Genomic DNA, 26,986 nt, shown 5'->3' on the forward strand with positions numbered 1-26,986 from the left:
CCCATCCAATGTGTGTGCCTTGTAAATGTTTTAAATGTGTTTATATCTATATCTATATCTATATATCTATATAAATCTGTCTCCTTTGATTGAATGTAAGCTTCTTGGGAGCCGAAACTTTCATTTTTGACTTTGTACAGTGCCCACCACAATGTAGACATTGCTATTAATACTATTAGTGAATGCTTATTGATTCCATGACCTTTTTTCCCCTCTTCTCAGTACAAAATTTGAAGATTGCCCTATTAAAAGAGACCCCGAGGGTACATCGGTCTTAAAAGCCAAAAATTTTCTATAGAACTTCATTCTAGAAAATATCATGGTCTAAATAAATAATACATTTAAAAAATTTAAGCAGCTTGAAAAACATCGCTCCTCTCACCATCTCTAATTTTCTACCAGTCCCATTTCTGTTGTCATACCCTGAATATTAGTTCACTGCTGATAGGAACTTCTGTTCCTTTTCCTTCTCCTCTTCCTCCTCTTCCTCCTTCTTCTTTTTGGTATTTGCATCCCCCAAATATCACAATTTTTGGCATATAGTAAACTCTTAAGAGATAAATCATTTTTTTCTTTATTCATTTATCACATGAAACTAAGGCTAATTTTAGACATTATAGTGAAATGACAAATATTTTTCTTTCAAAAAAAGCTTTTATGATGATCACAATCTATATCTATATTAAAAAAATCATTGCTTTTGTATTTTTCTTGGACCTCAGGCTCTCCCTCCTTATGATCTATGCCAATGTGATGATTTGCACACAAGGAGATATAAGAAGCTGCCATCCTATATGCATTCTACTTGGCAAATGTCCTTTTTTATAAAAAAAAGATTTAAATTTTTTCAGTTGTGTATTTGCTTTTATATTTGTCATTACTGTGATTTTTGTAAGAAAAATAAATGAAACATCTGCAGATACATATGATTACCTTTTAATTTCCCCCATTTCATCTTGAGACTTAGAATTTTCAATATTATCATTAAAAAAAGAACAGACAAATATTATAGGGGATCTATAATAAATGCAAATAAATCAATACAAACAAAACTTGGCTTTAGCAAACTGTACATACATAAATATCTTCCTTTTTTTTTTTTACTTAACATTCAATAGTTTTTTTTCTCATAAAACCTTCCATGATCTTATTTATTACATCCAGTTTTTTTTAAACCTTTTAAAAAAGTGCTTTTTAGATTTACAGCCTGTGCATCCAAAGCAAAAGTTAGATAGAACATCATGCTGAAAAAGTAACTAAGGTAAAAATTAAGCAGCTATTGAAGCTCTTTAAAATTGTATGATACAAGATTCTAAAATCTCTTAAGTACTGGTTGATTTGTAGATCCCATGATGCTGATAGGGTACTTGGGATGATTGATTAACAGAGCTGGGGAGTGGAAAGTTACTGATGGTATAATAAAATCCTTGGCTATGCACAGAACCAGACAAAGACCAGAATTCAGGTAGCAAGTGTCCCAGGCCACTGGTAGCTATTACTTAAGAGTCTTCTTAGTGCTAGGATTCTGAGTTTGGAAACTGAGGTTTCTTCCAAAATACTGGCTCTGCTCCGGTTCTCCCTCCTTATGACCTATTGCCAATGTGATGATTTGCACACAAGATCTAGGAGATATAAGAAGCTGCCACCCTATGTGCATTCCATTCGATAAAGGTCCTTTTTAAAAATGGATTTTAATTATTTTTAATTGTGTATTTGCTTTTTTTTTTTTTTGGAGGGGGGAGCAGATTCTCCTGCTAACAGTACATGTGCAGACAAATGCTAGTCTTCTGTCTATTTCATAGAGGTGGTGGACCATTGGTATATCTGAGCATGGGGTGGAATGATCGGGCAAAATTATTGGAGAGGGCACAGCTGTAGTCCTCCTCAGACATTGGTACAAGGCAGGCAAGACCAATTAAGAGCAAAAGTAGAAGCTGAAGAGGTAAAGCAGCTCTGAGAACTCTGAGGAGGAAGGCCTGGCAGGATTGAACTGGCTGGGTCTCAGAAGGGGAGGAATCGGAGCCACCTCTTATGGACCTGAGGAAAGAATCAACACAGAGAATGAACAAAAATACCTGCAAGGGACATTGCTTCTTGGTTTGGTTACTCTTCCTGGAATCTACAGGAATATGCCAAATATAATTCAGCTGAGCAATTACCCATCACTGGTTTGCAAAGAGCCCATGCTATTTTCCCAATACTAACAAAAAAGTTGTTTGGAAACTATACTGAAGCAAAATAAACATTTAATCAATCAACTAAAGAATAACTAATTAGAGGCTTAGATTCTACTAATTTTTTCTCTTAATTCAGCAAAACATTTTCTATTAACAAAGATAATTGCTTTATAGAAATTTATCAGAAGAAATTAACTAGCTCTAGAATAATTAAAGCATGAATATGTGAGGCAATACATATTGAGTCTGAGAATATAAGGGATATCTTAGGCAAAGTTACTCATCTTTAAATTTCATAAACAATCTCCAATACACGAAAACCCATAAAACGAATGCAAAAGTATGTCCCCAGCAATTTAGAAAGACCTATGAAAGCCTGAAGGCCTACAGAGTATATATCGTGATTTGATTTTGCACAGAATCAGCATCTTGCCCGGGCAACCTTTCATTGAAAGAATATTAGATAATTGTTTTGTTTTTGACCATAGTGATTAAGGATGCTAAATGCTATTTCTATAATTGTTTTGAGTTTAGCTAGTGGAAAAGAAAAAAAAGTTCACAGGTTTCAGGATCTTTTGGGACAATTCTTTTGTTGACTTCTGAATATTGTAAAATGAGATTCTAGTTTGGATGCCCTAAAACCTCGAGACTGACAATCCATTACTTTTGTTGCTGTTGTTGATAATTATTTGTATTTGTGTATGTGGCAGATAGAAAACTATCTACACATTCACTGAAGTTTGATCAATGAAAAGGAAGGATAAATTGTCCTATCAAAGGTGTATTGGATAAGTGAAAGATGTTCTATTGGAACACCACATTTACTATTCTAGCATATCCCCTCTCTCCCATAGAATGTTCATATTGGATATATTTTTTTCTAACATATTTAAGAAAATGTTGAAAAATAGAAGAGCCACATGTGTGAAAAGATATATTTATAACATAAGCATGTAACTCTAATACATTCTTTTCATTTCAATGAAGTCACTGAAGTTCAACTGTCTTTGGGAAAGAAGGTCCCTGCATGTTCATAAACTGGAATACAAGAATGGAAGGAAGGAGAGAAGGAAAGAAAGGGAGAGAGAGGAGAGTAGAGAAAGAGAAATAGAAAGAGAGACAGAGAGATGAAACAACAGAATATCTGTGTGGGGAATGTTTAAAACTAATCCAGACTTGTCTTGGTACAGTTGAAACTAGGTCTTGCCCCAAATTCTAACATTGTTCTAACAAACACAGATGGGAAGGGGAACAGTGTGACTACTGTGGAAGTTCAGAGTCTCTTTAGAGCACCCCATACAGGAGTGGGAATCAGGAGTCCAGGGAAATATTAGTGAAATGAACAAAGGACTGGCCTCCCCTCCCCTCCCTCAGTCTTAGCTTAAAGGGCCCAGAGAAGGGTCTGCTCAGCTAGATTAGGGGACTTCTTTTGCACTTCAAAGTGCCAGATCAACAATGCTCCCAAGGATATCTGTTCCATGAGGGTGGTCACCTAACCCTGATCCCTATCTATGTTAAAACATCTGCCATTGTATCTTTTGTCCCATAAAGTGGAGTCATTGTTTAATGTCAAAGGTGCCAGCAAGGGTGAACAAGAATGCTTATAAGGCTGTCCCTACTTCAGTTGGGACTACCATGCCAGAATCCTAATGGAGGTCCATCCTGGCCATGCACACCATCTAGGCCAGTTACAAATAAATTATTTCTAAATTATGAATTCCTATGGCCGTCTTGAATTTTATTGCCTGGGCTATTTCAACTAGCTCTATTTTTTTCTGCTAGATATCCTTGAGCAAGCTATCTAGCCCTTGAATTCTTAGGAATCATGCCAGATTCAAAAATTCAATTCAACAGACATTTTATTGAATATTTCCTAAGTATAAGAGATAGTTGGGCTACATACTGAACATACAAAGGAAAACAAAAAGGTCCTGTTTCTTAAAATGTCTAAGGTCCCTTTTAGTTCTAAGATTTTTGTGATTCAATGAAATGATTCTTCTTTCATTAATTGGGCAAATTAAAGACATTTCATGTGAGCATCCCCTCTAAATACTATGATTATTATGTAGAGAGAAAAACGAATGTTTGCCATCTACTGGTCAAACCAAGAACTGCTCTGGCATTAAAAACAGGTGAGGTAAATCATGCAGGCATTGTACAAAATGATATACTTTAAAACTTTAGGAACTGTGATTCCAAAAATATAGCTATTCCACCTCTTTATGAAGTAGCAGTTGGTCTAAGAGTTAACTGGGATCAAAAAATGCATCACCCTACAACCAGCCTTTTTAGTACCTTAGTATCCGGCTAAGTTGGTATACAAACTAAAGCTGTACACTAGTCTTTACCTAATAAAGTGATTGATTCTCTGGAAATGTGACAGAGATAGGATGATGACACATTAGTAGAGAGCAGGCAAGACTTCCTCTTTAATTTCAGTTTCTGAGTCAGACTCAAAGAGTCTTCAAGATAGAAACATTTTGGGACAACCCCTCATTTAGCAGAGGAAAAATAAGAAGAGCAGGGACAAAACTGAGGACCTGAAACAAAAGTCTTTTTATGAGAATGCATAGCTAGTTGCTGGCAGAGTCAGCACTAGGACTCAGGTCTCCTGAGTCTAATGTGGCTTTCAGTGACCTCAGTATTTAGACTTGTTGGTTTGTGAAAGAACAGATATGAGCTTCTGGCTGACATTTATGACACAACAGTCTCACATAGAGAAGATTCTGGAATGAATTTAAGGAGTGTACTCATAGCTCAAAACACTTGGAACCATCTGATTTTCTACTGATCAGATACTATTCCAGTTTTGTTTTCCTCATTGGAAAGTAAGTTCCTTGAGAACAGGGCTTCTCTTTGCATTTGCATCTCCATTAATTGGCAAAATATTACAGCATTGAAATGCTCCCTCTCCCTGTCTTCCTTGTTCCCTTCTTTCTTTCCTTCCTCCCTTCTTTTCTTCCTCCTTTCCCCCTCCCTTCCTTCCTTCCCAAATATAGTCAGAGGTTATTGAAACAAAGTTGCACTGGCCTGCTTTAAAGTATTCTTAAATAGGTGGACTCAGTGACCATGGATACTGAATTGCAGTGTTTTTTCAGTCTATACTCAACTTTCCTTACACTTCGGGTAGATGATACTTCTTACTTAGAACCTGTTGATCATGGCCAAGTTAAAGATCATTAGTAATACTGAAATTATTAATGTTCAACTAGAATGAAGGATAATTTGTCTTGATTCATTTATTGCATAGGATTTTTAAGTCTTCCAGAAATGGATTGACTATGCATATAACTGGTGGTGAAATTTGTCTTGCAGATTTGAATGAAGGGGACGGAGAGAGGAAAGATGTACTTAGGATCTTGGATCCTTGGTTTGTTTAGGTCAAAGTCCAAGATCAAAACAAAGGTTGCACATTAAATAACAGTATGCTTTTGAGCCAGGAGGGAAAGTTGCTTATTCTTGTGTTATATAAAGTCATATATTGTAAAGAGCCCCCTGAAAGGACATGGCACATTTAACAGCATCAGAGCATTCCTTAATAAGTTAAATTAGACCAGGCCTTCTACTGTCTAAGAATGCCAATACACTGAGAGTTAATGGGCTGAAGTAGGGACAAAGGGAACACACAGTGCTTAATTACCTTACAAGGAGTTGGCTTCCCTTGAAAATTGCAACCTGCCTCCTTGCAGAGCTTCTCTCTTCTTTTTTCTTTTGGATCCACTAAGGTTCAAGAGTGACCAAAGTCATCTCTTGTCTATTATGAATCTGGTTTTTACCTTTAAAGTCCCAACAGGGTTAATGATCTTGGGGTAAAAAGTACTTTTTTAATATTATCCTTGGCCGTAAAAGACACTTAGGTTTCAATAGAGGTTGGGAGGATTTCCAAGAGAAAGAACAAAGGCAACCTTTTGACTAGACTTTGGCCGCTTTCTTTCTTTTCTCCTTGGCATTGCTACCTTAATGGACATGGTTACTGCCTGGTGTTTAGAATGTGTCTACACTGACAAAATGAAATGGAAGTTAAACCAAGAAACCTGATTGATGAAGACAATCATATTAGTTCTAAAAAAAAAAAAATCCCTTTTCTTTCAATAGTAGGGTATTTTTTCTTCCCCATTTAAATTATCTGGAAATTGCTTCAATGTCCTACATTACTTTATCAGTGTAAATATGGGTCCAATGGAAATGTAAAATAGCACATAAGACTGGATAGAAGCAATAATAGAAAAGGACTTCTTTTGAACAAAAAGTTGAAGTCAAGGAAATGAGAAGAATGCAATCTGTTCTGATATCACTCAAATCAAAACTTTGCTATAAGAGTTGTTTAAAATAATGTAAGGAAATTCATAATCTGTTAGCTAACATGGGAGATGTAATGAAGTAATTCATCACGAGAAAACAATGTGGCAACTATATCTAGAAAAAGAGATATATGCTTATATCATGTAGAGAAGTTTTTAAGGAAATAGGACATTATCCATTACCCATAATCTCTCCTAGGAGCTACATGGCGTCTACAGGCAACCTAAAAAATCCTGAATATATTCTAGTTCCAAACCCAATATTTCATCTTGGTCAAGGACTACCACAAGCCCAATATATACTGATCTAAGCTTCTCTCTCACTAGGGATGACCAAGATCTTGGTGTGTGTGTGTGTGTGTGTGTGTGTGTGTGGCTCTAGACTAGACGTGTCAAACATATAACACTCTCAGGTATGGACTGAACCAGATTAAAATATTATTGAGAAAGATTTAACAAAATAAATAAATTAATAAAAATATTATTTGGGTATATGGGTAATTTTCGAAGTCAACATGAGGCCTAAAGGGGTTCTTATGTATGAATTTAACATTTCTCTTTGGATTTAACATGTGCTGCAGAGAATATGGTAAAGGGTAAAGACATGATTTGTAATTTAATTGGTAGAAGGAATTTCCTTGTTGATAAAATTCCTTTCACTAGTGAGATTAGCATCTTCTCAACAATTTAGTGTCTTAGACAATTGAGAGGTTAGAATTGATATTCCCCAGGATCACATATCAAGTAAATATCAGAGACAGGACTTGAATCCAGGTCTTCCTAGCTTTGAAATCTAACTGTTAATGAATATACTACTCTGCCTCTTGAATTATAGACAATAACAATAATGATAGTTAGCATTTATAAAGCACTTAACAATCTACAGGTGCTTTACCAATTTTATCCTATTTGCTGTCCCTGGGAGGTAGCTGCTATTATTGTCCCCATTTTACATGAGGGAAATGATATAAAGAAAGGCTAAGTACTAGGACTAGAGTTACATAACTAGTAAGTATCTTAAGATAAAATTTGAGCTCAGGTCTTTCAGACTCCAGATCCTGTATTCTCTCCATTATGGAAACTAGCTTTGTCAATAGATAGGGCAATTGACAGACCAGCTTCCCTAGAAATGAGAGACTGCTGAATTCTAGGTACATTCTATTGAACTTAGTCATGTTGAAGTGATTTCTATCATATAATGATTCTTGTAAAGTGCTTAATATTTTCAGGGAGTAGTTTATTTATCTGATAGAAACCAGAGAATATTAGTAAATGAGATGAATCTGGGAATCAGGACTTTCTTTGATTTGTATACTATCTTTTCTATTTGCTAGCTATGTGAACCTGAGGAAGACATCTGACTTCTCTAGGCCTCGATTTCTTATCCTATAAAATAGAGACATTGGACTAGATGACATATGAAGTCTTTTCTACTCTACATCTACGTTTCTATGATATGCTGGGAATTGATACACAGACGTATTAGTGCAAATAATGAATCATGGAAATGGATACGCATATTCAAATTGTCAGAATCATATAAATTATGAGTATTGGTTCCAGCTCAATGGAAATATGAAGTGCAAATTTAATTAATGAGACCATATCTGGGGGAAACTAATCATTGATATTAATGAGGATCATGTTATAGGGCAAAAATGGTAAAGAGAAATGTATTGGAGGTACATAAGGTAAATAGGTAAATAAGATGCAAATATAAATGTAAAGTAATATAATTGTAATGTAATGTAAATGTAAAAAATTAAGATAATAAAATGTAAAAATAAAGAGTAAACAAAATATATTTAACCCTGGCGATCGAACTCAATATATAAAACTGCCTTATATAGGGAAAACTCATTTTTGAGTTTGACACTACTGCTGTAGACAATAGGGAAAAGGGCAGGATTTGAACTAATAATTTTAACGATATAAGGAAATGCTCTGTCAATGCCTTTCCATACTGGATAAACTTCTTTTACAATTTCACTAAAAACCTATCTGCATAGATCTGAGACAGAGATCAAAATTTGCTGAATGCTACTCTCTAGCAAATGGTTTTTATGGTAAGATTCCAGTGTGAATCTCTTCATAGGTGAATTAATGCATAAAACATCTGTAGTCCATAGTCATCCTAATATACCTTTTTGTTATACTATCTTTGTGTAATAGTAGCATAGTCAGAGGAAATTGGTTTAAATCCATTTTCTCTTACTCATCCACCTGTACAAGCTTGGGCAAATCATTTAACTCTTCTGGATCCCAGTTCCCTTGCATATAAAATGAGGGGGCTGAATTAACTAATTTCTACAGTCACAACTTTTAACATATGAGTACTAACAAGGCCTTCAGTGTAAGAATTTGGACAGAGTTGAATGAAATAGACTGATTGCCACATCAAAATTTGAGTCTAATTCAACACAATATTTTTTCTTTAATTTTTGTTGACTATTTCTCCTCAAATCACCTAGGCTAGAATGCAGTGTCCAGTGATATGTGCTCAATGCCCCTACTGATCATCACAGAAATCTTGATTTGCTATTTTTGACCCCTTATTAATTAGGCAGGTGGCCCCACATTCCCAGGGGTTATTCATTTAATTGGCTTGAATCCTATCATAGCTCAGAACTCCTGAACTAAATAAGTCTTTGTCTCTACATTCATAGGGATAACAGGCATGTGCCACCATAACTGGTAACATTATATATTTTAAAACAACTATTCTTAGATAAAACCTATGACTATAGATATGAATGCACACAGTTTTTTCAATGGTCTTAGTATCTGAAGTGAAAAGGGAAACTCTGTGTGTGTGTGTGTGTGTGTGTGGCGGGGGGGGGGGTTCTTAGGGCCTTCTCATAAATTAATTTAGCATAACATTCACTATGTATCCTGGATTAGTTAAATTTTCTAGCTGTGTAGTAGACTCAACTGAATACTATGCTCATGGAGCAGACACATAATGGCAAGACTAAATCGATTACACAGAAGACAGAAACTGACAAAACAAGGAAATGATATTTGACCTCAAAAGAAAAAAATTCTACCCCAATCCTTGACGCTGTTCACACCACTCAAGATAAAGGAAAAAAAGAAGTAAAAAAAACAAAACAAAAAAAAAAAACCCACTGGCTTAAAATTTTACAATTTAAACTTCTGGGGTCAACATTCCTAAATTGTTGGGATTTTCTGTCTGCCCTAACTACTGTAACCTCTCAAGTTTGCTGATCCAGGGCAAGATCAAATACGAAGTACTCTGATGTGAAAATATTCTGGAACAATGTGACAGCATGTACTGTAAGTTAATCCTTTCCCAGCAGGAGCTGCATTCATTGCCCACAGTGGGTGCACCCCAAACAGCGGCGCCATTGAGTTTAAAAAACCCAATCTACTTCAACCACAACCTGTCTGCCTAGCGAGTTTGATTAAGTTTACCATTCAGGTGAAACTCGTTTGTATTTCATGCCTGTCTGAGTAACAAATTGAGCATTGTGTTGTACTGCTAAGGAGATGTGTTAATAAACAGTGCTGGACAGAGCTGATCTGAAAGGTGCCGCGTGGATGCCCCAGCTAGAAGGGGGGCTGTTCCCCAAGCTTGCAAAGCACTGGTAAGATGCATGTTGAAGCACCTGCTTAGCCTTGCACATAGAGACGCCTGAAATCCTGAGAAGAAATGTGGGGAGAGGGTCCAGTGGGAGGGGTAGTAATGGAACAGAACCAATTTATACCTATGCTCCAAAGCCAATATGTATATCTGCCTGAATTTAGATTCCAGTTATCATTGCAGGGAGGGGTGGGAGAGGAAGAGGAGGAAGACCATCTTGTGCTGTAATTTTGCAATCTCTCCTCCCATCCTTGAGCCACATTTGCTCTTTTGCCTCCATTAAAAGGCAGCAATGTTCTCCAAGCTGAAATCAGTGATATAAAACTTTTCTTTGAGAGGGCAGAGGCATGTGTGGGGGATGTGGTAAAGGGGAGGAGAGGGAATCCACAAGACAATTGTCTGCTAGTAAGGTACCACTGACTCTATTGCAGAGGCTGGGGAATGCATCATGGGTATAGTGAACAGAGTCTATAAAAAATAATTAACTCTGAAGGTGCAGAGCTGCATTTTGCCAATTGCATTTATTAATTGCCATTTTTTCTAGGAAAATCTTTGTTTTCAAATCAAGTACAGGTATGTATGTGTATGTGCATGTGTATGTAAAGTTTGTATATACACACATACATCTATGTATCTGTCTATGATTTGTCTAACAGAGAAGGATACATCAAGATATTGTGAATATTTCAATACCTCAGGGTAACTGAATGAGAATTCTCATATACAAGTGTCACAACTGGCAAACTGAAAATAATGATTATTTAGAGTCTTAGACTTCCTCTTATCCCTCCCCTTAGGAATTCAGAGTTCTGCTATATCCCAGATAGAACAGTTTAGCCTCCTGGGAGTTTAACAGTGAAGTACCAAGGGCTGGAATTTGGAATTGGCTGGGAGAATATAATTTTCTCTCTTTCTCTCTTTTTAAAATTGTCTGAGGTTGGGGGAAGGGGAGACATGAACTGATCAGTGAAAGAGTGAAGGGACACAGACACACCACACCAACAAGGAAGAATGCAAAAGCACTGTTAGCTGCAGAAATGATGAACTACTGGAGACAAGGTGGAAAGCAAAAAGCGGCAGCTGTAAGTCTGCTCTCTAGTGGTTACAGAGTAGTGGACACTGGGTCTTGCTCCCAGAGTGAAGCCAGATGCAAGCACTCTGCTGAGTGTCAAGGACAGTTAGTGACTTAATGCGTCAGTTGCAGAGGAGCTGAAGGCAATGCTAAAGAGATAAGATGCTAAGGATTTTTAGATGAAGTTACCCAAATGCTGACTCTATTTTTTTTTTTTTTAGAATCTCAAGAACCCAAAACCCACAAACTGAATAAAATGTTAAAAAAAAATCAAAAGCTGGGAGCAGGGTGAGAGGAAAGGAAGGAGTGTTAGTATGCTTTATTCAGACTTGTGGGTTCTGTAAATGGTAAAATATTGCATTGTTCTATCACCTGTCTTAATGTAAAATCTAGAACTAAGAGGATGATAAAAATTGTTTGCCACAAACCCCATGGTGTTATGTTCTAGTCAGCTACATGGTCTCTAGGTTACACATATAAAGGACCATCACCTGGCAAAGTATATCAGAACAGTGCCTGTGTTGGGGAATGATTTTCTTTTGTGTGTGTAAGGACCAAGAGCTTTGTATTGTAAAATTCACAAGTATTTTGGTATTCTTGGAGGAACCCCAACTTTTGCCAACCTGCTTATTGAGGGCAAATGTGGTTCTAAAATAAGTAATTCTTTTACTCCTCTGTGGGCAGATTATATGCAGGCTGGTCCTAATTAGGGCATTTTCCATCATCCTCTTGCAGTTCTAGAACAGTGTGGAAACCAGGAGAATAAGGTACCTGCTATGTGGATTGTTGACAGAGGGTCCAGGCTGTGAGAGACTACATTTGCCCCGTGGCTGTTTGCAATGAACAGGGGGTAAAGAAAGAAGAATGTTCAGTCCAGGCAAATAAAGACAAGCTACTGATGAAAATTAAACTAAAAGTGCAGCAAAGGAAAACACAAATCAAATGAAGTGATCAATACCCATGAACCAAGGAAACTGGCTTTTCTTCTGTTGAACAAATGAAATGAATACCCCAATTGCTTAGCATTTATTAAGATCCATGAAATCTATTACTCCAACCACTTCCACAGTGATGGCAAAATTTTATTTTTATTTTAGTAATATGTTTTGGTATAGGCTATAAATGATCCATTATTCAAGAATTTCTAAGTTTTCATCTATTAGTTTTTCAAGGTAGATGAAAGATTTTTAGAGTCTGGCCTGGAAAACATGGATGCGGACATCTATGAATAGGGCTGTAATGCACATAAACCAAATAGATGATAAAGATAAATATAAAGGATTTCTAGTTGGCATGTTTTTAACTAAATGCTTGCCCACTTAAATCATATATGGATTCACTATATCATTTTATTCAGTTATATTTTTTCATTTTCAAGAATGTTTGAGATGTCCGTTTTTCCCTTCTTAGCAGATTAATAAAACAACGTAAGATTACCTTGTTAAAAGGTATTTAAAGAACAAGCAAGTAAATATTCATTCTAGAAGCTCAAATGGAAATTACTGAAAAGCCAGTGTTCCTTCACATTCTGAAACTAGGATCTACAGGAAACTAGTGAATGTTGCAAAAAATCAATTTAAAAAAGATCATAAAGTTCACCAGGACAGAACTTAGATGCTTATAAAAAGTGCAAATGAAATAAATATCATTCTAAGAACTAAGGAGAATGGGATAATAAAAAAAAAAAAACAATGGAATTATAAAGCAGGACAAAAAAAAATCTCACTACATACAAAGATCAAGGTATAAAGGGCAGCAGGGACAGAATTAGCTGTTTTGTTTTGTTTTGTCTTGATTTTATTTTCATTTTTTCCAGTAACACCCATGGGCAAATTAGGGTCACTTGCATTGATGCAGATGGTCCAGGAGCCACTGCTCAATTCACCACAACTCTAGGCCATAACCCAGAAGCAGCTTTGGAGAAGAGCTTATGTGATCACTTAAGAATTTTAAAACCTTATTAAGACCGATTTGTAAATAGTTAAAGTCATTACATTCATCAAATCAAGAGCCTTACTAAGACTTTAAAAAAAAGTTTTGATGATGATTTTTTTGGGTGCAGCCTGATCTTTTAGCTGAAAAAATGGTTAAAGGGATGAAGAAGACCAACAAAAAGGCTGCCAAAGGCATAACTCAAGACCCTGCTAGAAACTGGCATTTGAGAAACAAAAATATCCTGCATATCAGCCACACCTGGAGCCCTGATTTTTTTTTAATTCAAAAATAAAGATACCATCTTCCATTACTGATTTCATGCAGGGTAGAAATGCAGCAGGATTGAGGAAGCAATATTAAATTGTAGGAAAACCTCTTGTGGGAGCAGGGGGAGACACCTTTTGCTTTTCCCTCAAGAAAATACTGTGAACCTTATTATTGACTACAAATACTGTTACTTCCTAGTGTTTCCTCCCTAGGGCTGATAGAAGATAGCCAATATTAATTTACCGTTTTTTGTCTGTTTGGGGTGCTTCTTCCTGATACAGGACTCACAGATCCTGAGGTGTCCAATTCATCAGCAGAAGACCAAGAGGATAAATCCTACATGTAAGATTGAATTTCATTAGACAAATCTCAGGACTTTGAATATCACCATAGGCCAAGAGTTAAAGTGTGGGGATTCAAGATTCTTAGTACATTTTAATAAACTAAAGATTCTAATAGTGAGATCCTTAGGATTGGAATTTGAAATGGGTTTTGTACACAGTCTATCTTGAATATTTTGTAGGATAATTTATTATTTTAAAATATTTTTCAACCCTACTGGGGATTTCCTTAGTGATCTTATGATTTTATATTGTAAAACAATAAATACAGCATGTGAAAAATGAAAGACATAGCTAATTGATTGCCTAATCAATTAGACCCTGAGGGAATTTCACTTATCTGGACTTCTTGACAAAATCATCTAGTAGTCCATTTGCAGTGTCAAGGATACTAGGATTTTTTTTTTTTTTTGGCATTGCTATTATTTTGGATAGATTTATATATTTATAAAAGACTAAGAGATCTTGCATGCTTATGACAAGGAATTCACAAATAAATCTTTTATCAACACATTTTTGCTCCTTCCTTCCCTCCCTCCCTCTTTTCCTTCTTCTCTCCCTTCCTCTCTCTCTCCTTTCCTTTTTTATTCCCTCCTTCCTTTTCTCTTCTTCTCCCCTCCTTCTGTTTTTTCTTCCTTTCCTCTTTCTTTACTTCCCTTCTCTCTTATTATCTTCCCTCTCTATCTTTCTTTTTCCACTAGAAATTAATTTCTTATGCCTGAGTAGTACAGGTATTTTGCATGGTACAACTAAGTAGTTCTTTCATTAAGAAAAAAGAAGAGGGCAGGATCAAATACGAACTGTTTGTATTCCTGGAAGAAACTTTACTTCTAAGATGACTGGTGCTTATATGTAAAAGAACCAAACAAAAAAAAAACCAAAAAACAAAAAACAAACAAATCCATAGTTGGGCTCTGTTATCTCTTTGTGAGCAAAATAATTTCTTTTGGACCTAACAAATGATTAAGTCCTTTTCCATTTCAGGCCCTTTCCATTCTGATAACTATTTTTTGGGCTATATCCTGATTTAAAGGCACTCTCAATTTAAATAAAGATTTTATTTTCTAGATACAAACTATACAGAAACTGACAGAGAATTAAAGGTTTTGCATATTGATGAATTAGAGACTTACCAGTTGACTGCTTGAGATATCTAAGATCTTCTCCAGGTCTTTGATATGGCGACTAACCTCTTTCAAGAGAAGTTTAAGTCGATTTCCAATGACATGGACTTTTTCTTTGGCTTCCAAGCAGTCTTTGCCTTCAGCATTAACTAAGAGTTGGCAGGACATATCTTGCAGGGATGCCACCTTTAATTGGGACTCCAGCAACTCACGTCTGATTTGCTATGTACACAGTAAAATATTATTTTCCCCTACAAATTTTCAACATATGTGGCACTTCCTAAAACTTTTTAAAAAAATAGCTCATTAAACTAGGACAATTCTGTGCCCATCCAATGAAATGTCATACATGCATATAGAAAGGTTAACAATGGCACAGCAGTTAAGAACACTGCTCGGGATGGGAGCAAAGGATACTAAATGGTAGCTTTACCCATCACAATTTGCTGTATGGTATTGGAAAAATCACCCCATCTATCTCATCCTCAGGTTTTCAGTGTCCAAGATTGAGACAATGATTAATCTAACTCAAAAGGCTGTTGTGAAGACCATATATGTCAAAAAAAGGTGAAAAGATTTTAAAGATATAAAACATTATTTATAATACTTTTAGTATAACTTTAAAAAAATTCTTCAAGCTGTGAATATAGGTACTATTGAGGCCAAATCTTTGTTTCTGATGTGTGATCAAACATTTTTAAGATATAGTGGAAGATTCATCATTTGCTGCTTAATGATTAATGCTGGCTAAAGGAGTGAGGGTGTTCCCAGTGAAGTCTGGAAGATTTGTATTCCATTCTTGGATCTCTCTAAATTCCAGAAGTGATCATTATATTCAATAATGCAGGAGAAATACAGTGGTAAAACTATGTAATTTTAAAGATCTGCATTAGCATCCAATTGATAGTTTCCAAGCCCTTAAGTCAAGTTAACAGGTTGTAAATGAGATATAACCTTTTCAGGGATACAGAAAGCTGTTAGCACAAAAACATTTTCTCCTAATGGAACATAAAAAATTCATTGCCACCAAAATCTACTATTTCTTATCTCTCCCCCCCCCCCATAAATGAATAAATAAGGGAAAGAGCAGTCACAGACATTTTACAAATTCAGCCAAGAATTCTGAAACTCAATTCCAGTTGATAGCATCCCCTGTGGTTATACTTAGCTATAAAAATACTTAGCACTAAAAGGGCTTGAACTTAGAGACCAAAGCACAAGTAAAATACTTGATTCGGTATTATCTTTCTTTTCAGTGAAATGAAGAAAATCTTTCTAAATCTCTCCCAGAGGCTAGAGTCAAACATCCTACCATAAGCATCTTGTGTTGGTCCTGAAGTACTTCTGAGTCAAGATTTGGATTAATAGGAACTATTTCATTTTTTCTTCTGTCAATGTTCTCCAACCATAGAAGTAATCCATGGCTCATTTCATGGAAATCCTTTAAAAAAGAATGAGAGGATCTATAATGACCTTGAGCAATACTATTATGACTTCTCTCAGCCCATCTACCCACATACTCACATTTATACAGAGATTTGGGTCACATCTCTTTTCTTTAATTGAGGTACCTGGCTAGTACTTAATGGACTACTTTCTCATAACATCTTCATTTTAATGGCAGGCACATTATTATTTCTAGATACAAGGTTATTATTACTGTTCTAACACATCAAAAGATGTCTCCTAGTGTATCTTATTTATTTTGTTGTTAAGTCATTCAGTCATGTTCCACTCTTCAGGACTCTGGTATACCATAGCTCTCTGTGGGATGTTTTTGGAAGAGACTAGAGTGGTTTGCCATTTCTTTCTCCAGTGAATCTGTTTATCAGGCAGAGGTTAAGAGTCATACATCTAAAAGGTGTCTGAAGTCGGATTTGATTTCAGGTCTTTCTGATTCCAGAACCAATGTCTCTCCACTGATTATCAACTGCCTCATCTTATTACCTAGATGCAATATAGATGTAGGGAAATTGAAGTATATGTTTCATGACTAAAATAAGATTACTATACTTAGATATCAAGGTGCTAATCACACCTTTTAAATACCAACATCCTTTCAGACACAAGTTCTGAATCCCCAAAGTTGTCAGATACTCTTTTATTACCCCTATTATACCTACTATACTCATATCTAATCATTGCCATGTTTTATTAATTTTATTTTATGACATTTCTTGTCTCTTCTCCTTTGTTGACACACATACAAACATATGCATACACTCATGTGTGTTCATGGACACACAAACATGGACATCACCATAGTTCAATTCAATTATGCATCACTACAGGTAGTTTGGCATATTTGACATGGAACTGGAGACAGGAAGATCTAGTTTCAAATAATGCTTTCTGACACCTATTAGTCATGTAATATAGGCAAGAAAATGATAATTCCTTCTAGAGTTACCTTAAAGGATTAATGTGAAGCTTGGAGAGAATTTTAACAGAAATCAAATAAAAAAGCAGTAGCACAGAGAGGCAGAGCAATCTCTCATCAAGATAATGTTGGAAGATACTTTGTGACCCTTGAGGAACATACATTTCCTTTGTGACTGTAATTTTTTAGTAGTGGCAGTCTAATAAGGCAGATCTATCAACTATCATGCTTTCATGCATTTCTGCAACCTTGGAATGCCTTCTTAATGTCATCTTTACCTGTCAAAATCCTTTTCTTCCTTTAAGATTTGGTTTAGAAATCACATCCTTTATGACACCTTCCCTTTCTTCGTAAAAATATTCTATTTGATTCTTGAATTTTCCTACCATGATTTGTTTAACTCTCATTTCCCACCTTAAAATTAGACTTAGATTTAAATATATAATATTGCCTATGTAAGAAATCTGAGTATAGGGATTGTTTTGTTTTTCATTTTTATTATCTTCAGAGTCTAGTCTAGTGCTTTGTATTGCTTAATAACAGCTTACTGAACTGAAATGTCATTCCACACTCACTTCTTATGGGCAGCTAGGTGGAATAATAAGGATGAAACAAGATAATAATGGTAAAGTACTTAGCAAAGTGACTTGACATATACTAAGTGCTACACAAATGATAGCTTTTATGAGATGATGATGAGGATGATGATGATTTAAAATTGGTACACTTATTCAGATGCTATATTGCTTTGTTATATAAATAATTCATGTATGTAGCTTTATTGTATAAACTAATTTAGGTTTAGGAGACAGGGACATAGCTTCTACTTCCCTTGATTTTCCCACAGCACTTAGCACACTACCATACATGTAATGAATGCCCCATTTGTTGAATGGAGGAAATATATTTCTTTAGAATATTTTAAACTATGATATCAGTCTTCTAAATATCCCATAGAAATCATTTATGATCTCTTGGCCATACTGGAAGCAAGGGATCAAAAATAAAAAAGAAGCATCTTGGATGTGACCATTTCTTTTGTAAGCTCTACCAATTAGAGATAAGCTAGGGCAGCTAGGGGGAACAATGGATAGAGTTCTGTACTTGGGGTTAAGAAGAACTCAATTTAAATTCTTTCTCAGATACTTACTATCATTAGCTTCTTTTTCTTTTTTTAAATAGTATTTTATTTTTCCAAATACATGTAAAGATAATTTTCAACATTCATTGATGTTAAACTTTGTGTTCTGATTTTTTCTTCCTCTCTTTCTTACCTCCCCTCTCCCTAAGACAGAAAGCAATCTGATATAGAGTAAACGTATAATTAATGTCTTTCAGCTCAGTTTCCTCATCTGTAAAATAGGGATTAAAATAACAACTTCACAGGATTGTAAGGTTCAAATGAGATGATGTGCAAAACACTGTGTAAATCTCAAAGTGCTATATAAATGTTAGATACTATTGATACAGTCAATGATTATGAACTGAAAGAAATTATGATTATATAAGTTACAGTTACATACATGTTAGATATTATATGTTAAATATAAACCATTATATTAAATATAATATTCACATAATATACTATGTTTATGTAAAATTATGTTGTATATGTACATAATAATACAAATAAATATATTTAATTATGAATTATACAAATTTGTTATACAAGTTAATGATTATAAGCTGAAATCAAGCTCTAAAGATCTGAAATAAAAACCTACCCAAAGATTTTCATATAGAGTGGTTTAGCTAATGTAGAAATTCATCATCTAAAATTTGGCCATCTGATGATGAAACTTGAGGTCAAACCATCTATTAGGACATTTAGAGACTGTGAAATATTCTATAAAAAGAGTAGCAATAGTGCTGAATTTGCAAATCTTATGCAATACATTGTCTATAATATACTGTAATATTTTAATATCTAAGTGTTATTTCTGTGCATTTAGATCTCATGAGATTTAAATGAGATTTTAAGCTCTCAGACCTAGTACTTTTTTGTGATTCTGAAGGAAAAGGCCTGGTGAGGGGCCTTCAAATAAAAGAACAAAAACAAAAATGTAATAATACCTGAGCATCTGCAATCTCTGTTTAGAGACTATGTTCTTTAGGGATAGGTTGGAAGTATTTTGTACTGGGAGGACCTTGAAAATCACGAACCCTATAAAAATACTCTGCCTTTTAAGTAATTAGGAGGAGGGAAAGAACTTTCTGATAGATAGTGACTTCAGAGGCTAGAAAGAAATCTGATACAAACCTGACATTGCATTAAGGCATCCTGCAGTAAGCTACGCCAGTCTTCTAGCAAACTGCACACTCGGTCCCAGCGCATATTCATTTGGGCCAGTCTCTCCTGGAGTTCCTTGCTCTCCTCACTGTCAGACTGTGTGAATTCTGAACTGCATAAATTTATGGAAAGGATGATAGCTTTGCGGTGATCAACTGCTTTCTGAAGCTCCTATAAAGATGAACCAAAGCAAAAATCAAAATGAACAACTTCAATAATGAAACACACATTCCAAGATTACTGGAACCTCTTTTTCTTCTTCTTTTTTTTTTTTTTTAACAGTGATTTTATCAGTTTCTATGGGTCCAACTCTCACCTCTACAAAGAGGATTTTTAAATCTACATATCTAGAGCTTATTTATTTTTCAACATGAAATGCTACTTCACCAGCTGCCTGTATGCCTCACAGATATCTCAAATTCAGTGGGTCCAAAACAGAATTCATTATTTCCTAGCCAAACCTAAACTATCTTTCCTACCCTTTATGTTTCTTTTGAGGGTACTACCATTCATCCGGTAACTCAGGTTTGTAGCCTATGACTAATTCTGATTTCCTTGCTTTCACTCATTGCCCATACCAGTTGCTTAGCTTTGTTATTTCTCCCTCCCTCCTATCTCATCATTTTTTTTTCACACCACAAATTTCAACTCAGGTCTTCCAGGTTCACTGTTCTATCTGATGTTTCTTCTAGGTTTGTGAATTGGGGATAATACTACTATTTCTTACAGCACAGCAAGATTATGAGTTCACTGCCATTTTAATACAGTATATACATGTGACTTTTCATTGTCCTCCTCTTCCTCCTCCTCCTTAGATTCTCTAAAATTCACTTTTGACAACAGTAACTAAACCTTTCATGTATGGTTTCCATATCAATAAACTAAGAGTTATATCTACATAACACCAAAGCAATTAGTCCAATGTTATCTGTCAATCATTTCAACTTGTTGAAAAAAAAACAATCTTAGAAAAATTATTTCTGACTCTTTGAAAATAAGAAATGGAGTGTCTGAATTTTCAATTTTCTATTTTGTAAGCATTATGTAAAAGTAAGCCAAAGGGATCATGAAACTCCACTTGCAGAAAGATACAAGATTTACTCACTAAGAGATTTCTAGAGGGAAAAATGGAAAAAAAGAATAGTCACAGTATCAACTACCTACCAGACATCTCCACTAAATATCCCATGGTTATTTTAACTTCAATTTGTCCAAAATGGAACTATTTTTTCCTTCTCCCTATGTCCTTCTTTCTGTGCAGGGTATTCCCCATTTCCCATTTTCACATGATTCAGGATTGGAGTTATCTTCTTCTTTGCTTCCTGCAACCCACCTCCAACCATATTCAAACTTCAAGAATTGTCAATTTTACCTTTACAGCCTCTTTGTCATTCCCATGGCCACCAATGGTAAAGTTGAAAGAAAGTGGAATGTCCCCCAAGATTCTGTCAAGGTTCCTGGGTCTGGAATCTTTCTCTACAATTTGTGATCAGTGTTATCTTAGGCAAAACATTTAACTGTTCTTGGCTTTTGTTTCCTCTATAAAATTAGGTACTTGTTACTTCTCACTTAGACTATTATAAAAGTCCCCTAACTGTTCTTTCTGCCTCTAGTCTTTTCTTCCCTTCAATCTTCCATCTACACACATATATTTCTAAATCACAGGTCTGAGCAAGGCTCTCCCCAACTCAATAAACTGCAGTGGTTCCTTACTGCCTCCAGGATAACAACTATTTGCCATTTAAAGCCCTTCCAGGGCTGGTTCCCATCTGTTTTTACAAGCTGATTTCACACCCTTTACATTACTGCTTCTGACTATTGTAGTTTTCAGCAGGTATTGAAAAAGCTATTATTAATATGGTTGTTATTACATGACTGGGACAAAGTTACAAAATCAGTCACTGGGTCTCAGTTTCTTGGTTTTATTTGCAATTTTATTTTTTCATGAGCAAATCATCGTCCATTTTGTAAAATGATGCTCTCAAGACATTATTCATCTTAATCATTTTAACAGTCACAGGGTTATAGATTTAGAATTGAAACCATCCTTGGAGATCACTTAAATATGATTTAGTGATCATATATAATTTTCTTTATATATATATATCAGAAATCTGAGGTTGATGATTTGCCCAAGTTTGCAAGGTGGTAATAGTAATAATGTAAGAATTATGTGTAAATCACACAATTATTTATATTGTGTAAAACTATATGATAATATAGTTCATTGCTATATGACTATATAATAATAAATAATAATATAATAATTACAATATGTAATGATAGATAAAAATAATGATTGCAAAGTAATAAAAGTATTATAATCATAACAAAAATTTGTATAATGCCAAGCATTTTGCTAAGAATTTTACAATTATTATTTCACTTGATGCTCACAAAAACCCTGGGAAATGAATACTGTTGATATTCCCATTTTACAGATGAAGAAATTGAGGCAAAAGAGGTCGAATGATGCTATTCAGAGTCACAAAGCTAGTAAGTGAGTTCAAACCTGAACTCTGGTTTTTGTGACTCTAGGTTTGACATATTATTCTCTGTGCTACCTTGTTGCCTTGGTAGTGAGTATAAAAGACAGGATTGAAACTCAAAAGTCTTGAGGCTAAAAACAGTATACTTTCTATTATGGTACAGTATAAGGAACTATAGACTTCAGAATTAGAAAACCTTAGTCTCAGTATCTGATCCTTCACTTATTGTGTGATCTGAGTTTGAGTTAAATCATTCCCATTTAGTAGTTCTATGATAACACTTTTCTGGGTCTCAGCTTCCTTGTCTATAAAGTGACATAGTTGGACAATACATTCTTGAAACTTATTTCTGGCTTTTATAGGCTTTTTTTTTTTTTAATCTCCACAACCTACATCGTATCTAATATGATTAGCAGTTTATATTCTTGTCAAGGGGAATTTTGCGTTGGATAGATGTCTTTTGCATCCTGATGATTGATAATGAATATTCCTAGACTGGAGAATTGATAAGGAAATAGTCTTCCTTTTTCTGAAGGGGAGTGAGGAAGCAAACCAAAAATGTAGAGCATTACATATGTCATCAAGCAAGTAGTAGCTGAATCTGTTGATTTCATTTTAACACTGTAGATATTGATCCAAGACAGTGTCCAGTGGTACAGTGGTTAAAATGAAAGATTATGGCTACAAACAGAAAAGGCAAGAATGAAGGGTTTTTTGTTGTTGTTATTATTATTATTATTTTTGTATTTTTTAAAGCTACCTTTAGTTTTTTGATTCGGAGCTCAATGGTCTGAATGTCAGTGCTGAGATCTAGACGCTGAAGTTGTTCTAGTTCCTCTTCAGTCTCCCCCAGCCAAGCCCAAATGCTGTTCAAGTCAGAGTTGAACTGTTGCCATTGCTGGAGATGCTGTTTCATTCGTAGCTCCTTGCTTAGGGCCTGGGCCTGGATCAGCTCCCATCGATCAATCACACCTAAAGTAAGGCAGTTTGAAGGCACATGAGATTCATTAGCAAATGGACATTTTGAGCAAACACACTAAGATCTGCTTAGCTTAGTGTCATTATCACCATTTAATACATGCTTATTGGCTTGGATCAGATTGGGAGGCACATGCACTATATATATATATATAATTTATAAAAAGGATGAGAAAACACATTTGGATGATCAGAGCATGGTACAAATCAATACAGTTCTTTATCTGTCCTTCTCCCCTAGGTGATTATCAAATAAGAACAGAAACTCTGACTAACTACTAGAAGACTGACTAATGCAAAGTCAGTTTAAGGCACATATTGGAACCAGTCCTGGGAAAATGTCAGAGCTTGAAGGATTGCAGGATATCCTGTTCCCTTTCACTCCTCAGGCTGGTGCTACTTACCAGATGTTTGCGTTTCTGTGCTATTCAGGTTAATGAATCCAGATAATTTTTCCTCTTCTTCTTTCAGTTTGTGCCCCAATCTCCTCACTGAATCAATACTCCCACTGCATTCACCCAGAAGTTTCATCTGTTTAAAAAAGTACAGTAACAAAACACAGAAAACTTCTTGAGTTTTATGTAGAATATTCTAGAAATAAGAACAGAAAAAAGACTTATACAAAAGTGGATATTTTCTCCTTATACCTCCTTCAATATTATATACATAGTAGGTGCTTCAATAAACAGCTGTTGACCGAATAGGAATAGAGGATGGGGGCTGGATTCTACCAATAGGGGTTCCCTTTACCAATTCAGATTGGCACCTTCTCTTCAACTAATAGCTTTGGAAAATCATCTAAAGTACAGATGTTAAATACACAGTCCTCAGTCTGTAACACTTGGGACTGCGGCTCAAAAGAGATTAAAATGTAATTCAGAAATAGTTCACAAAATAAATAAAAATACAATAAAACACAGATATTACATTGTAAAACTAAGTCAATAGGTGTCTTGCAGTGAACTTGGTGTATAGACCAGTGACCCCCATTTCTATCTGAGTTTGAATCTACTTGTCTAGAAGACCTGGAAATTATGTGACTTGCCCCAGACCACACCTGATATGTGTCACAGACAATTCCTTGAACTCATCTTCCTCATTTGAAGACTGTTTCTACCCACAATATCATTAATATTTATAAAAATAGGTTTTGATGTGACTAGTCTATTATTTAAGTGATACACAGATGGAAAAATGTATATGTATGTATGAATGTCTGTTTCTATAGCAAAAAAAAGTTTTTTAAAGCATATTTCAGAAGTATCAAGTTGTATTTGTCCTCAAAATTCCCTTTAAAGTTATAGAGTGAAGATGTAGTCTAGTGAACCCTCAGGATCTGAATTGAGCCTTAGAACTCAACCTGGAACCTGGACACATCATATCATCTGAGCGGGTGGCTTAATCTTCCAATTTTTTTAACTCTAAGTGAGAAGGACAATCCTCCTGCTGCCCTTTCCCCACTGCCACAGTCTCCCAGGAGCATTTTAGGCACTGATTGACTAATGTATTTGAAAACCATAAAAGCCACATTCATATCAGTATTTCATGCTATTTTCTGAAAACATTAAAACTATATATTTGAAGCCTAGGCTTTCACTATCACAGAACACATTTAATTCCATTTTTAATGCTGCCAAAAGTACAGAAAGAAGCAAGTGGACAAGTTTAATGCCTTACTGATCACAAAGCATTATTTTTAAGAGTCTTTAATGGAATGTCACAAAACTTAGTGGACTTCACAAATATCTTTAGTAATTCCCAAATTGATTATTTACTAGAGTCCAGATATGATTTCATGAGTGTGAGGAGAGCTCCCATAGTTGAAATTTTTTTCACTAGGGTAGCTCAGCAACACATGTGTGCAATTCATAACTTCAGATTGTTGCTGGGGGGGCAACAGGACATTAAGTAACCTGACCATGGTTACACATTTAGGATCTATGAAAGGCAGAACTTGACTCCCAGTCTTTGAGACTCTATGGCATAGTCTCTGTTGCTTCTCAGTCTCAGGATAGCCACAATAGATTAGATTTTATTTGTAAATGATAGTAGATTTATCAGCTAACGTGAAACAAAAGGAAATCATGCCTTTTCTACTATTATTAAGAAAGTTATGAACTCCAATATACAGTAACTAGATGGATTCCCATCCTTGTCCTCAACCAATCAATCGAAAGGCATATATTAATTGTCAATTATGTGCTGGGCTCAAGAAGGAGAACCAGCACCACAGGAAAAGCAGCTGTGAGTCTTGGTAGTTTGTATTTCCCAATGTATCTTTTTGAGAGGTCTTTTGGATTTTTGTAGGAAGATGTTCAAAGGCAGAAAAGACAAAAATGCTTTTGGTCCCTAGTTAGTGACAGAGAATAAAAAATTTCCTGGAAAAATATCTTTATTTTAACCTAGGCACAGAGCTAAGTAATATTACCATAGAATTACCCACAGTGCCATACACAATAGGTGATAGCAAAAATAACAGTGTATTGTACTGCTTTTATTGACTTACTTCCATGAACCATCATATTGCAAATGTCAGATTTTCTCTGACACATGGAAGATATTGAAAAATCCAGAATGAACAACTGATTAAGGGTAATTAAGTGAATTAGTATATCCAGAAGAGGAAACAGACATTTCAACTGACAAACTTGGTTTAATAAATTATCATTTGCATTGGGAAATGAACCAAGTAACAAGTTGGTCTTAAAATGTCTTGTAACTTTCTTACATTAAAATAAATCTCAAGCAATATTGAGCAAGTCAGAATAAGATAGTGATGATAGTATATTTAGTAAGATTAAAGATAAAATAATGGTATACAAAAGGTAACTGTAAAGGGTTGCTTTTTTGGGTGATAACTTTGTGATCAACAGAGGCATGTTCCTCAAAAAACTGTCCAAGTTCATGGATTTTAAACATGCTGTATTTTATCACAGGGATTTTTACAAGGGATTATGAATAGCGATAGACCTGATACTTACATATCCTTTATAAGTAGCATCTAGTTCAGGTCCTGTGGGTGTTTTGCTGCGGATAATATTTTCTGTTTGCTGCATCTGAAAACGGCTGGCATCCAGGGCTTTATCAAGCTGTCGTATATGTGATTCTAAAGCTCCTGGTTCACCTGTAGTGTGACCACAAGAAGAGTAATCTTTAGCAATATATATATGCATATATATATATATATATATATATATATTTTTTTTTTTTTTTACCAGTCTGAGTTTTCTATTTATAGGAAAATTTAAGGACTTATTCTCAGATAAGGAAGCATAGAAATAGCATGTGAGGGAATTACAAAGCAAATTTAGTAGTGACATGCTCATTTGTTAGAATGTTTATTTTTTAAGAAAAATGGTTAATCTAGTGATTATTTTTCCCTTAACAGTGTTGGTGATGATCTTGATATTTGCAGATAGTTGTGTAATCTGTTATGAAAACAGTTGTGACATTACCCTTTTCTGATTCTTTGAAAGGCTAGATTCTTTATATGTCTGTTAGAAGGCCTTATTAAACACACATATATGCAGTAATAGAATCCACATTTCCCCTTCTAGGGGGAAAATTGCCTTTCATCAGTTCTCTTTAAGAATAGAGGGAATCCATATCTTGCATTAGTTTGTCCTTATATATCAGTTTGGAAAAAGAATGTAATTGCATTATTTCTTAGAGGAGAAAATATAAAAGTTCTAATTAAGCCACTAAAAGATAGCCATAAGAGACTTGTATTCAAAAATCTGAAAGAAGGCCAAGAGGGAGCAAAGCTTTTACCAAGCATATATATATATATATATATATATATATATAGACATGCTGTCACATGCTCTTGAGAATGCTGGCTCATATGCCTCTATTTGAGTTGCAATACTTTTTTCAAAGAAATAAAAAAGGAATAACCCTTTTTATAGCCTGTGATCTAAATAGTAATACTATTTACTATACAATTAACTGATATTTCTAACTAAAATGATATTTTTAAATGTAGGAGGCAAATCATCTAACATAAAATTAATTGTATGAGATTTTAG

At 35.0% G+C, this 26,986-nt stretch overlaps 1 protein-coding gene across 4 annotated transcripts in view; it reads right to left on the minus strand.

Moving 5' to 3' along the window:
* Positions 1-920: 920 nt before the first annotated feature.
* The window catches only part of SYNE1 (spectrin repeat containing nuclear envelope protein 1), a 593,997-nt gene continuing 567,931 nt past the window's right edge, over positions 921-26,986 (minus strand). For 3 of the 4 annotated variants that reach the window (XM_051997964.1, XM_051997961.1, XM_051997963.1), the window contains 9 exons: positions 25,940-26,082; positions 23,363-23,489; positions 22,741-22,952; positions 19,462-19,662; positions 16,134-16,262; positions 14,831-15,043; positions 13,600-13,692; positions 11,926-11,984; positions 921-2,037 (listed from right to left, as the gene is read on the minus strand). In XM_051997964.1, coding sequence (XP_051853924.1) covers positions 1,797-2,037; positions 11,926-11,984; positions 13,600-13,692; positions 14,831-15,043; positions 16,134-16,262; positions 19,462-19,662; positions 22,741-22,952; positions 23,363-23,489; positions 25,940-26,082 — 1,418 coding nt within the window. In that variant the 3' untranslated portion in view covers positions 921-1,796. Of the gene's footprint in view, positions 2,038-11,925; positions 11,985-13,590; positions 13,693-14,830; positions 15,044-16,133; positions 16,263-19,461; positions 19,663-22,740; positions 22,953-23,362; positions 23,490-25,939; positions 26,083-26,986 lie in introns of those variants that run through there. The other variant, XM_051997962.1, reaches the window with a different exon arrangement.

Source organism: Antechinus flavipes, chromosome 4, assembly GCF_016432865.1.
Source record: "Antechinus flavipes isolate AdamAnt ecotype Samford, QLD, Australia chromosome 4, AdamAnt_v2, whole genome shotgun sequence".
Taxonomy (NCBI): domain Eukaryota; kingdom Metazoa; phylum Chordata; class Mammalia; order Dasyuromorphia; family Dasyuridae; genus Antechinus; species Antechinus flavipes.